We start from the raw sequence: 14,750 nt of genomic DNA, 5'->3' as shown, positions 1-14,750 counted from the left end.
TATTGTGGGCACAATGTGTAAAATAAATAATAAATACAAAAAAAATACAAAAGAAGGCAGGCAGTGATAACATCATCACGCCTGGCCCTGTCAATCAAACTGCAGAGCGGACGGCAGTTGCAGAGAGAGCAGAGCCGCTAGATGTAACGACAATGCCCCCATTGCTCTTAGGGTAGTTTCATACGGGCGTTGCGGATTGGGGCCGGATGCGTTCAGAGTGCGTTCAGTGAAACTCGCACTATTTTGCAAGCAAGTTCAGTCAGTTTTGTCTGCGGTTGCGTTTAGTTGTTCAGTTTTTTCCGCGCGGGTGCAATGCGTTTTAATGCGTTTTACACGCGCGTGATAAAAAACTGAATTTTTATAAACAACAACTCTTAGCAACCATCAGTGAAAAACGCATCGCACCCGCACTTGCTTGCGGATGCAATGCGTTTTTCACGCAGCCCCATTCACTTCTATGGGGCCAGGGCTGCGTGAAAAACGCTGAATATAGAACATGCTGCGATTTTCACGCAACGCAGAACTGATGCGTGAAAAACAACGCTCATGTACACAGACCCATTGAAATGAATGGGTCAGGATTCAGTGCGGGTGCTATGCGTTCACGTCACGCATTGCACCCGCGCGGAAAAGTCGCTCGTGTGAAAGGGACCTTAGAGGTTCATTTGCATATATTCAAATATAATTTTTCTCAGTAATGCGGCCACATATGAACATGGGACCAACACAGATGCCTTCAGCTGCCAAGTGCACATGTAACAGGTCAGCCAGTTCCATAGGTACAAATCTGCTGACAGATGTGCTTTAAGAATAATACGTAGATGTTAAAAACAGGCATGAATTTGTTTTTGTACATTTTCCCCATGTTAATATCCAATAAAATAAAAATGTTAGCATAAAGTAGCCATAAAAATAAAGGCTTACTGTATGTATCACAACAAAAAAGTTTCATTAACTGTGCAAAAAGAAAAAAGAAAAACTATGCCTGGACATTTTAGCATAGTCTTGAATTCTGCATTGAGGCATCCCCTAGGGCTGATTTGGCAATTCTGGGGATCCATCCTCCTAGTAATAAAGCCCCCAGTAGTAATAAGGAATCCCATAGTGCCCCCAGTAGTAATAAGCCCCCTGTATAGTGTTCCCAGCAGTAATAAGGCTGCCTTTGAGGCGTATACTGTATACATGGTTGCATTGTACAAAACTATTTTATCAGAGCATTTAAAAGTATATGTTTATATACATTTTTTTTCATTAAGCAATGTCTTTTTTTCAGGGGTATGAAGATCCATTGGGATCTATACATTTGCGAGGCTGTGTTGTGACTGCTGTAGAAGGTAAGTTGCCCTCATGGTTTTATGTCAAGGTACTAGTAGATGTGTGATCTGTACAAGCACATCTATAAAGTGCCATTGCAAAGAAGGGCTATGAAGTTTTATTATACCCTGCATTGATGCATTGACACTGTATGGCCATACATTTTTGCAGCACTTTTCTCTAAACTGGAGTGCAAAATCTGAGGGTAAAAGACAGGATATCAATACAATGGATGAATACACTTTTAAAATGACCTTTCACCACTCCTGACATGCCTGTTTTAATAGCGTCATGCATTCCCCATATAATAACAATTCTGGAGCATCTATTCTTATATCTCTATGTTGTGCTATTCCTTTATTATTTCTACTAGAAATTGTGAATAAATTGCTAGCAGTCTGCAGTAAGGGTACAGAGAGGTGGTAGCTACTTGGGGGTGTGTACCTGCACAGTATGAAAATGGCAGCACTGATTGGATAGTGAGGCTGTGCAGGTACACGCCCCCCCCAACTGGTTACCGCCCCTCCGTACCCTTACTGCAGACTGCTAGCAATTAATTCATAACTTCTAATAGAAATAATAAAGGAATGGCACAACTTAGAGCCATAAGAATAGATGCTCCAGAATCGTTATTACATGGGGAATGCATGAAGCTATTAAAACAGGCATGTCAGGAGAGGTGACAGAGGTCCTCTTTAAATGTAGGCAGCACACTGTGGGTATAGCATTGTTTTTTATAAGAATTTTCTGATATACTTAAAAAGTATAAAAAGTAAAATGTGTCACAAAAAAACGCCAACCCTATAAACGTTTGTAAAAAACACATGTAACTTCCTCATAGCTTACACTTTGATTTTCACCAACATCCTGGCAACTTATTGCATTTTTTTAAACAATAAAGGGGTTGTACAGCCTTGAAGCCGACAACTCCTGGGGTCCTAACTTGTGCTGTGACCAGGGGCTTAACTACCATAGCGGCAGACCATGCAACTGCTATGGGGCCCAGGGCAAGAGGGGGCCAAGTCTTAGTTGGGATTATCTCCTCTTCTACTGGTGGTGAAAACGTGGTCAGGACTATACCTATTTTAGCAAATGAGGCAGTGGAAAAATGTCCCAAGGGTCATTGAAAAGGGTCTAGACAGAAAACTTTATGTCCTGTGTGGGGGGCCTGGTTTGATCCTTGCTATGGGACCCTTACGTCTCTATGTACGCCACTGGCTGTGACATAGCCTTCAAGCTATTGTGACTGTTAAGGCCTGTGATTGGCCACAACAGTCACAGGACCCAGCGGCTTCCTGGTCCTGCAGTGACTGGAAACACCTGGGAACTGAGCAGCGGTGGAGTTTTTAAATCTTAAAAAAATCTTAAAAAAATAAATAAACATTTTATGATATTATTCTGCTAAATTGGGTAATACATCTTTTTGCTTTTACCAGCAAAAAGGCAAGAAGTGGATGGGAATATTTTTGAAATCATCACAGCATCTGAAGTGCATTACTTCCTGCAAGCGGCATCAGCAGAAGAGCGGAAAGAGTGGATTAAAGCCATTCAGACTGTCTCCAAAATCGGAAAATAAGACCACACAATGAAAGATCTAGAATTCAAGATTTCAATATATATGAACCCAATTCTGGAGATGCTGTGTCCCTAATAAGGACATGAAGGAAAGGATAATAAATTAATAAGAAATGTATTTGAAATATATAAAAAAAAAGTTACATACAATACATAGAACATACAATTTAATACATGCTTTCGGTGTATTTTGATGCACTTTGAAAAAAACCTACCATAATAAATTCTCTGAATATGCTGTTCCTGTGATGTTGCTGTTATTATTACTTACACATTGTTAGCTTGTGGATATGCTGTAAATGGGAATATCGCTTAACTAAATAGCCATAAAACTGTTTAAACGACCCTGAGGTGCAGTTTCAGATTTCCATAGAGCACCAATGATCCACATAGGGAATAGAAACAAAGCACTGACAATAAAATCTTTTAGTCCTCTTCTTGGATGGGTCCTTCTGAGTTCGAGCATCAAAGCAGTCACTTCCCCTGCTTCCCCTATAGCGATGCCCCTGCACGGTAGTAATATCCACATTGTGCCTCCTCACAGTAGTAATGCCCACATTGTGCCCCTCTCAAAGTAGAAATGGCCACATTGTTCGCCCCTCATAGTAGTTATGCCCAAACTGTGCCCCTAGTGCCCCCTCCAGCTCCATTAATAAAGTAAAAAAAAAAATCACCTGTTTCCCTGATGATCTGATTACATCCGGCATTCCCAGCAGCAGCACGATGTGGTCACATACATTGCACTGCTGTCTGTGTAGGTTGCTGATTCCCGCCCTGCACCGCTCCTCCCACATAGCCCAGCATTGCGATGTGTGGCCAGCTGGGGAGCGCCAGAGCTCAGCGGAACAGTGAAGCAGGGAGAGGGCGGCTCCCTGCTTCACCATGTAAATGATCTGCCTGGGCGTGCCCTCAACCTTCTGTGTCCAGAACATGTGCACCACTACCACCCCTCACTATGGCCCTGGAGACTGGAACCCAATCGATTCTCCAAACCAGAATGACCCCGCTAGAGTCAGAGACCAAAGGCCTTCCTTCCTTTAGCTTAGCTTAGAGAGAATCCATCTGTGCGCCAGCATCTGTATAAGCTGCTACCCAGACCAATGTCTTGGTTTGGCACCCCCAAAAAGAAGAGGCCAAGTTGCAGGTAAAGTACAGGAACGTGATGGTACATACACCCTGAATACTCAGGAGGGATACATGTAAGGGCACCACACTATGAAAAGTAAACACGCAATGTACAAAAATGTACTGTAAATAAAGACGTGTGCCATGTCATGATGGCCCAGACGTCCGGCCAGAATGATACAAATTTCCCAATGTTTGCTAAAGCTACTGTACAAGGCCCAGACAAATAGAGGGGTGCATGCAAATTTGGCATTGATCAGTGGATGCCATCCATCAGTGATTTCGGGTACCTCAGGCCTTCAAATTTCTTGTCTTCTAGCTTTAATCTGGCAGCTGCAAATCACCTACAACTGTTGTGTTTCATTCTGCTCAACTACGTATAAGAATAGATACTTCACTAAATCTTTGCCAAAAAGTGATCACTTGTTTTTTTTTATTGAAAGTCCAAAATCATGCTTTTTCACTTAATTTCCCCTTAAAAAGTCTCACTAGGATATGGTTGCAAATAATCTTGAAAAGGAGAATAGGGGGGAGAACCTGTTGGCCACATACTCCTTAGACCAGTGGTCCCCAACCAGTGGCTCAGGAGCCACATGTGACTCACAACCCCCTGCTGTGTGGCTCACCATGAGAGTCCTGAGTGACCATATGTACTGGCAATTGACATTGTTGAAGACCTATGCTATATTTTCCACAAAAAAAAAAATCCAATTTGGATGGTATAGTACTAGTGTTAAAGTTCACACTAAAATATTTATCAGAAAATGTTTGCAATGTCATGTCTTTTGTTTCTCCACATTTAAAATTTCTATTTATTTTTGTATTCCCTGTTGCTCCCAACCATCAAAAAAATGAAAGTTGAATGGGGCTCACAACTTACAAAAGGTTGGGGACCTCTTCCTTAGACCATTGGGAGGGACACCTATATGAGCACCATAACCAGAAAAATCCTACATGAAATGTACCATGATCAGCCTGATGTGTATAAATATGATCCATATTTAAAGGGATATTGCAACATGTTAATACCTATGCACTGGTTACTGGGCATACCATATTTTTTCGGACTATAAGACTCACCTACGATTTAGAGTAGGAAAATAAGAAAAAAATATATTTTTCATCAGAGCTCAGATCAGACACCCAAATCAGACTATCCATTCTTTATTAGACCTCAGATCAGACCTCCAACCTCCATCAGACCTCAGATTATATCCACATTAGACCCCCCAGCCTCCATCAAGCTCAGATCAGACCCCCATGAGCTTTAGATCAGAACCCCATGAGCCTCAGATCAGACCCCCATTAGCCTCAGATCGGACCCCCATCAGCCTCAGATCGGACCCCCATAAGCTTCTGATCAGACCCCATCAGCCTCAGATCAGACCCCCATTAGCCTCAGATCAGACCCCATCAGCCTCAGATCAGACCCCCATTAGCCTCAGATCAGACCCCCATCAGCCTCAGATCAGACCCCCATTAGCCTCAGATCAGACCCCATCAGCCTCAGATCAGACCCCCATTAGCCTCAGATCAGACCCCCATCAGCCTCAGATCGGACCCCCATCAGCCTCAGATCGGACCCCCATCAGCCTCAGATCGGACCCCCATAAGCTTCTGATCAGACACCATCAGCCTCAGATCAGACCCCCATCAGCCTCAAATCAGACCCCCATCAGACCTCAGATCAGACATAAAAGAAAACCTTACCTTGATTGCTCCAGATGGCGCTGCCACTCTGTAAATTCTTTCACTGCTCCCTGGTCTTCTTTCAGCCCGTGCTGGTCATAATGTGCACCTACATGCACTAAGTGCTTACACTGGACACAGTACAGAGGAGGGCCCGGAAAAAGACCAAGGAGGGTGAGTACAGCATCGCAGCGCTTCCCTCACTGCTCTCTGTGCTTTCTGCATGGTGATGACTGCTTCTATAATGAAAAATAGGTGGGGGGGGGGGGGGGTAAAAGTGCATCTTATAGTCTGAAAAATACGGTAACTGATTGCTGGGACCCCACCAATCCGTCCTCTATTCTTAGAATAAGAACAGGAACCAGTGGTCCAACCTCCCACCAGTCAGTAGCTGATTCCCTATTCAGTAGATAGAGGATAACTGGTAGTAATAAGAATATCCCTTTAAGCTAGCTAAAAGGCCAATCTAAAATATAGGTGTGTGCTTCAAAACAGTAAAAGAAGAAATGTATGTGTTCCCTAGTTATCAATTAAGTTTCCAATCCCCAAATGATATTTCAGGTGCCCACTTGGTCACCACTCCAGGTGCAAGACATGCTCAAGTCCTATTCAAAAGGGGAAGGATCCTAATCATCCAAGCTTGATTCTTGGTATTTATGTAAACCTTAGTTTTAGATGTCTTCTCTCAGCTATTTCTCAGCATACAGTATCCATACATAAATTCTGCCAAAGCCGTTTTAATTTTCTTTAAGCCTAAAATACTCTTGTTTGACGCTGTATCACAGATAAAGCTATTATTTTATTTCCTTTGAATGTAATCAGCTAATAACATGCTTCCTGTCCATATAGTATGAATTCTTTGATAAGTCATATGCGCTCTGCAAGAAAATTTTTAAATTGACAAACCCTTTTTAGTGTCCACATCCATGAAAGTAACATTTTAATTAGATTCATTTTGCACTTATTTTTTCACCGTAAATAAGCTTCCAAAAATACAAAACTAAGCATCTTTCTAAAAAGTTTTGCTTCTGCAGAGTGTGTGAAAGTTGTCTGAGCGGATCCGTTCAGACTTTACATTGAAAGTCAATGGGGAACGGATCCGCTTGAAGATTGAGCCATATTGTGTCATCTTCAAGCGGATCCGTCCCCATTGACTTCCATTATAAGTCTGGACGGATCCGCTCGCCTCCGCACGGCCAGGCGGACACCCGAACGCTGCAAGCAGCGTTCAGGTGTCCGCTCACTGAGCGGAGCGGAGGCTGAACGCTGGCAGGCGGATGCATTCTCAGTGTATCCGCCTCCACTGAGAATGCATTGGGGCCAGACGGATGCGTTCGGGACCGCTCGTGAGCCCCTTCAAACGGAGCGCACGAGCGGACACCCGAACGCTAGTGTGAAAGTAGCCTTAGAGTAGCAGCAGAAAGGGGGTTGAGATTGTGCAGATCAGATATAGTATGTGTGGAGATGGGGAGAAGTATCTAAGGAGGGCAGTTTACACAGGCTGCATATATACGGCCAGCCGTTACATGTGAGTAAAGACTGGGGGCAGTGATAGGACACTACTGTGGGCACGATAGGTACATTAGTAGTGGGACATTTTTACCAGAGACCAGGGGTGTAACGATCGCGGTCACAGAGGGTGCAACTGGGCCAGGCAGGGTGGGGGGTGGTTTGACCCAATCCAAAGTTTGCCCTGGGGCCCATAGAACTCTAGTTGCGCCACTGCCTATGAGTCAAAGTCTGACTTTTTAACAAGCTTTGAAACAAAACAAGTAGAGTTGAGCGAACCCGAACTGTAAAGTTCGGGTTCGTACCGAACTTTAGGTTTTTCGGCACCCGAACCCGAACATTTACGTAAAAGTTAGGTTTGGGGTTCGGTGTTTGGCTCTTTCTTGGCGCTTTTTGAAAGGCTGCACAGCAGCCAATCAACAAGCGTCATACTACTTGCCCCAAAAGGCCATCACAGCCATGCCTACTATTGGCATGGCTGTGATTGGCCAACTGCAGCATGTGACCCAGCCTCTATTTAAGCTGGAGTCACGTAGCGCCGCCCTCACTCTGCTCGGATTAGTGTAGGGATAGGCTGCAGCTGCTGTGAGAGAGAGATCAGGGAGAAATCTTATTAAGAACTGCTTCTTTACCCAGCGATCTACAGCAAATGTGTTTTGTGGGGGCAGTGCACAATTGTTTTAAGCCTGCCCTGAGCCGACTACTACTGAAAAACGAACTTTTTTTTCTTCAGTTAGTCAATATCAATACATAATCAGCAGCCATTTTATGCAACGATAATGCACCAGCACAGGAATACTGCTTTGAGACACTGGGGTTAAAAAAATATTTTTTTCATATAGTGCACATCTGGGATTAGACGTGCATAAGTGAGTGTCACATTTAGGCCAGAAATACAGCTTTTTGCTTACTGGGGTGAGAAAAAAAACCCCATCTGTTTCATATAGTGCACATCTAGGATTAGACGTGCATAAGTGAGTGTCACATTTAGGCCAGAAATACAGCTTTTTGCTTACTGGGTGAAAAAACCCTCTGATATACTGCACATCTGGGATTAGACGTGCATAAGTGACTGTGAAATTTAGCGAAAAATACGGCTTTCTCATACTGGGGCATACTGGGGTGAAAAAAAAACCATCTGTTTCATATAGTGCACATCTAGGATTAGACGTGCATAAGTGAGTGTCACATTTAGGCCAGAAATACAGCTTTTTGCTTACTGGGGTGAAAAAAAACCATCTGTTTCATATAGTGCACATCTATGATTAGACGTGCATAGGTGAGTGTCACATTTAGGCCAGAAATACAGCTTTTTTCTTACTGGGGTGAAAAAAACATCTGTTTTATATAGTGCACATCTAGTATTAGGCTCAGTTCAGACCTGAGCGTTCTGAAAGGAGCGCTCTGTATGCGCGATTGTACGGGCGTTTACAATCGCGCATACAGAGACAAGTGTACACATAGTGTCGCGCGTTCCCGAAAGTCTATGTACGGGAACGCGCGACAAGCGCCCAAAAAAACGCTCCTGTACTTGTTTGAGCGTCGGGCGTTTTACAGCGCGATCGTACGCGCTGTAAAACGCCCAGGTGAGAACCATTCCCATAGGGAAGCATTGGTTTCTCCTTGTTGAGCGTTTTACAGCGCGTAGGAACGCGCTGTAAAACGCTCAGGTCTGAACTGAGCCTTAGATGTGCATAAGTGAGTGTCACATTTAGGCCAGAAATACAGCTTTTTGCTTACTGGGTGAAAAAAAACGTCTGATATACTGCACATCTGGGATTAGACGTGCATAAGTGACTGTGAAATTTAGGCCAAAAATACGGATTTCTCATACTGGGGCATACTGGGGTGAAAGAAAAACATCTGTTTCATATAGTGCACATCTAGGATTAGACGTGCATAAGTGAGTGTCACATTTAGGCCCGAAATACAGCTTTTTGCTTACTGGGGTGAAAAAACCCTCTGATATACTGCACATCTGGGATTAGACGTGCATAAGTGACTGTGAAATTTAGGCCACAAATACGGCTTTCTCATACTGGGGCATACTGCGGTGAAAAAAAGTGCACATCTAGGATTAGACGTGCATAAGTGAGTGTCACATTTAGGCCAGAAATACAGCTTTTTGCTTACTGTCGTGAAAAAAAACCATTTGTTTCATATAGTGCACATCTAGGATTAGACGTGCATAAGTGAGTGTCACATTTAGGTCAGAAATACAGCTTTTTGCTTACTGGGGTAAAAAAAACAACATCTGTTTCATATAGTGCACATCTAGGATTAGACGTGCATAAGTGAGTGTCACATTTAAGCCGGAAATACAGCTTTTTGCTTACTGGGGTGAAAAAAACCCATCTGTTTTATATAGTGCACATCTAGGATTAGACATGCATAAGTGAGTGTCACATTTAGGCCAGAAATACAGCTTTTTGCTTACTGGGGTGAAAAAAATCCATATGTGTCATATAGTGCACATCTAGGATTAGACGTGCATAAGTGAGTGTCACATTTAGGCCAGACATACAGCTTTTTGCTTACTGGGGTGAAAAAACCCTCTAATATACTGCACATCTGGGATTAGACGTGCATAAGTGACTGTGAAATTTAGGCCACAAATACGGCTTTCTCATACTGGGGCATACTGGGGTGAAGAAAAAACATCTGTTTCATATAGTGCACATCTAGGATTTGACGTGCATGAGTGTCACATTTAGGCCAGAAATACAGCTTTTTGCTTACTGGGGTGAAAAAACCCTCTGATATACTGCACATCTGGGATTAGACGTGCATAAGTGACTGTGAAATTTAGGCCACAAATACGGCTTTCTCATACTGGGGCATACTGCGGTGAAAAAAAGTGCACATCTAGGATTAGACGTGCATAAGTGAGTGTCACATTTAGGCCAGAAATACAGCTTTTTGCTTACTGGCGTGAAAAAAACCCATCTGTTTCATATAGTGCACATCTAGGATTAGACGTGCATAAGTGAGTGTCACATTTAGGTCAGAAATACAGCTTTTTGCTTACTGGGGTAAAAAAACAACTCTGTTTTATATAGTGCACATCTAGGATTAGACGTGCATAAGTGAGTGTCACATTTAGGCCAGAAATACAGCTTTTTGCTTACTGGGGTGAAAAAAAAACCATATGTGTCATATAGTGCACATCTAGGATTAGACGTGCATAAGTGAGTGTCACATTTAGGCCAGACATACAGCTTTTTGCTTACTGGGGTGAAAAAACCCTCTAATATACTGCACATCTGGGATTAGACGTGCATAAGTGACTGTGAAATTTAGGCCACAAATACGGCTTTCTCATACTGGGGCATACTGGGGTGAAGAAAAAACATCTGTTTCATATAGTGCACATCTAGGATTTGACGTGCATAAGTGAGTGTCACATTTAGGCCAGAAATACGGCTTTTTGGTTACTGGGGTTATAAAAACCCTCTGATATACTGCACATCTGGGATTAGACGTGCATAAGTGAGTGTCACATTTAGGCCAGAAATACGGCTTTTTGCCTACTGGGGTGAAAAAGCCCTCTGATATACTGCACATCTGGGATTAGACGTGCATAAGTTACTGTGAAATTTAGGCCACAAATTCCGCTGTCATATAGAGTTAAAAAAAAAAATGTGAGTGCAATACCCTACATCAAGGTTTTTATTGGCGGTTAATTATTTTTAACAGACTTAACCACTTTTTACTTTGCTTGGTGAACGCTAACTATGAGGCAAGCATCTAATAAGGGACGCGGTCATGGTCGTGGTGTTGGTGGAGCTTCTGGTGCAGGGGGAAGATGTGGCCTACTGAACCTACTACCTCAGGTCCCAGTAGCCGCCAGAATCTACAGCGATATTTGATCGGGCCTAATACTGTTCTAAGGATGGTAAGGCCTGAGCAAGTACAGGCGCTAGTCAATTGGGTGGCCGACAGTGGATCCAGCATGTTCACATTTTCTCCCACCCAGTCTTCTGCAGAAAGCGCATAGGTGGCGCCTGAAACCCATGCCCATCAGTCTGTCACATCACCCCCGTGCATATCGGGGAACCTGTCTGAGCCTTAAGTCATGCAGCAGTCTCTTATGCTGTTTGAAGACTCTGCTGGCAGGGTTTCCCAAGGGCATCCACCTAGCCCTTCCCCAGGGGTGGAAGACATAGAATGCACTGACGCACAACCACTTAAGTCAGGTCCATAAATATTGGGACATCGACACAATTCTAAAATTTTTGGCTCTATACACCACCACAATGGATTTGAAATTAAAGATGTGCTTTAACTGCAGACTGTCAGCTTTAATTTGAGGGTATTTATATCCAAATCAAGTGAACGGTGTAGGAATTACAACAGTTTGCATATGTGCCTCCCACTTGTTAAGGGACCAAAAGTAATGGGACATAATAATCATAAATCAAACTTTAACTTTTTAATACTTGGTTGCAAATCCTTTGCAGTCAATTACAGCCTGAAGTCTGGAACGTATAGACATCACCAGACGCTGGGTTTCCTCCCTGCTGATGCTCTCCCAGGCCTCTACTGCAATGGTCTTCAGTTCCTTCTTGTTCTTGGGGCATTTTCCCTTCAGTTTTGTCTTCAGCAAGTGAAATGCATGCTCAATCGGATTCAGGTCAGGTGATTGACTTGGCCATTGCATAACATTCCACTTCTTTCCCTTAAAAAACTCTTTGGTTGCTTTTGCAGTATGCTTTGGGTCATTGTCCATCTGCACTGGGAAGTGCCATCCAATGAGTTTGGAAGCATTTGCCTGAATATGAGCAGATATTATTGCCTGAAACACTTCAGAATTTAGCTTGCTGTTTTTGTCAGCAGTCACATCATCAATAAATACAAGAGAACCAGTTTCATGGGCAGCCATACATGCTCACGCCATGACACTACCAGCCTCTTCCTCCGCCTCTGGAGGAACGTTGGCACCTGCCGCCCAGCAAACAGAGGATGTGCCACCAACAACACCACCTCCGTCACCAAGCATCTCCACCATGTCACACGGAAGCGTTCAACTCTCCATCTCACAAACCTTTGAGAGAAAGAGTAAATTCCCACCTAGCCACCCTCGATCCCTGGCCCTGAATGCCAGCATTTCTAAACTACTGGCCCTTGAAATGCTGTCATTCAGGCTGGTGAAGACGGACAGCTTCAAACAGCTCATGTCGCTTGCTGTCCCACAGTACGTCGATCCCAGCCACCACTACTTCTCCAGGAGAGCCGTGCCCTCTCTGCACAACCAAGTATCGGATAAAATCCAGTGTGCACTGCGCAACGCCATCTGTGGCAAGGTCCACCTAACCACAGATACGTGGACCAGTAAGCACAGCCAGGGACGATATATCTCCCTAACTGCACACTGGGTAAATGTAGTGGCGGCTGGGCCCCAGGCAGAGAGCTGTTTGGCGCACGTCCTTCCGTCGCCAAGGACTGCAGGGCATCATTCTTTGCCTCCTGTTGCCTCCTCTTCCTACTCGGCTTCCTCCTCCTCTTCTACCACCTCCTCATCCGGTCAGCGACAAACCTTCAACACCAACTTCAGCACAGCCAGGGGTTCTGAAACTGATGTGTTTGGGCGACAGGCCCCCCACCGCGCAGGAGTTGTAGCGAGGTATAGAACAACAGACCGTCGAGTGGTTGCTGCCAGTGAGCCTCACGCCCGGCCTGGTGGTGTGCGATAATGGGCGAAATCTCGTTGCAGCTCTGGGACTAGCCGGTTTGATGCACATCCCTTGCCTGGGGCATGTGCTGAATTTGGTGGTGCAGAAATTCATTCACAACTACCCCGACATGTCAAAGCTGCTGCATAAAGTGCGGGCCGTCTGTGCGCGCTTCCGGCGTTCTCATCCTGCCGCTGCTCGGCTGTCTGCTTTACAGCGTAACTTCGGCCTTCCCGCTCACCGCCTCATATGCGACGTGCCCACCAGGTGTAACTCCACCTTACACATGCTGGAGAGACTGTGCGAGCAGCAGCAGGCCATAGTGGAGTTTCAGCTGCAGCACGCACGGGTGAGTCGCACTGCGGAACAGCACCACTTCACCACCAATGACTGGGCCTCCATGCGAGACCTGTGTGCCCTGTTGCGCTGTTTCGAGTACTCCACCAACATGGCCAGTGGCGATGACGCCGTTATCAGTGTTACAATACCACTTCTATGTCTCATTGAGAAAACACTTAGGGCGATGATGGAAGAGGATGTGGCCCAGGACGAGGAGGAGGTAGAGGGGTCATCTCTAACACTTTCAGGCCAGTCTTTTAGAAGTGGCTCAGAAAGTGGATTTTTGCAACAGCAGAGGCCAGGTACAAATTTGGCCAGCCAGGGCCCACTACTGGAGGACGAGGAGGAGGAGGATGGGGATGAAGCATGTTCACAGCCGGGTAGCATCCAACGCAGCTCGGGCCCATCACTGGTGCGTGACTGGGGGGATACGGAGGACACAGACTATACGCCTCTCACAGAGGACAGCTTGTCCTTACCTCTGGGCAGCCTGGCACACATAAGCGACTACATGCTGCAGTGCCTGCGCAACGACAGCAGAGTTGCCCACATTTTAACGTGTGCTGACTACTGTGTGGCCACCCTGCTGGATCCCCATTACAAAGACAATGTGCCGTCCTTAATTCCCTTACTGGAGCGTGATCGGAAGATGCGCGACTACAGGCGCACGCTGGTAGACGCGCTCCTGAGAGCATTCCCGACTGACGCCGGGGGACAAGTGGAAGCACAAGGCGGAGGCAGGGGAGGAGGTCGCCAACGCAGTTGTGTCAGCGCCAGCACCTCAGAAGGCAGGGTTAGCATGGCCGACATGTGGAAAAGCTTTGTCACCTCGCCGCAACAACCGGCCCCAACTGCTGATATGGAGCGTGTTAGCAGGAGGCAGCATTTGAACAACATGGTGGAACAGTACCTGTGCACACGACTACATGTACTGACTGATGGTTCTGCCCCATTCAACTTCTGGGTCTCCAAATTGTGCACATGGCCAGAGCTTGCCCTGTATGCCTTGGAGGTGCTGGCCTGCCCTGCAGCCAGTGTACTCTCTGAACGTGTATTTAGCACGGCAGGAGGCGTCATTACAGACAGACGCAGCCGCCTGTCCACAGCCAACGTGGACAAGCTAATGTTCATTAAAATGAACCAGGCCTGGATCCCACAAGACTTGTCTGTACCTTGTGCAGAATAGACAGTTCTAACAGCCTCGACCATCCATCCTTCTACTCAAGTGCACTTATTCCTTTTTTTTTTATTATATGTCCCAATATTTTGGGGGATACCCCTATGTAAAAATGCAAAATAACACACATCTGTGTTGGCTACCTATTCCTCCTTCGCCGCCGCTTCCACCTAGACCGCCACGTGAGCCTACACGGCCACATCCACCCATTCACCGCCTCCTCAACCTCTTCCTCCTACATCATTCCTAATTTTTATTTTTTCAAGGTCTTTTATGTTTTTTTAATTCATTTCCCTATCCACATTTTTTTGCAGAGCATTTGCCATGCTCTTAAGCACATTTTGCTGCCT

The 14,750-nt window shown here is 45.2% G+C and overlaps 1 protein-coding gene across 1 annotated transcript in view; it reads left to right on the top strand.

Moving 5' to 3' along the window:
* The window catches only part of PLEK (pleckstrin), a 64,809-nt gene extending 61,678 nt beyond the window's left edge, over positions 1 to 3,131 (top strand). Inside the window, exons 8-9 of the mRNA XM_040430049.1 lie at positions 1,274 to 1,334; positions 2,751 to 3,131. Coding sequence (XP_040285983.1) covers positions 1,274 to 1,334; positions 2,751 to 2,890 — 201 coding nt within the window. The 3' untranslated portion in view covers positions 2,891 to 3,131. The remainder of the gene's footprint in view (positions 1 to 1,273; positions 1,335 to 2,750) is intronic.
* Positions 3,132 to 14,750: the final 11,619 nt, after the last annotated feature.

Source organism: Bufo bufo, chromosome 4, assembly GCF_905171765.1.
Source record: "Bufo bufo chromosome 4, aBufBuf1.1, whole genome shotgun sequence".
NCBI lineage: Eukaryota > Metazoa > Chordata > Amphibia > Anura > Bufonidae > Bufo > Bufo bufo.
Note: the sequence above shows the minus strand (reverse complement) of the source record. Positions and strands in the feature narration are given on the sequence as shown.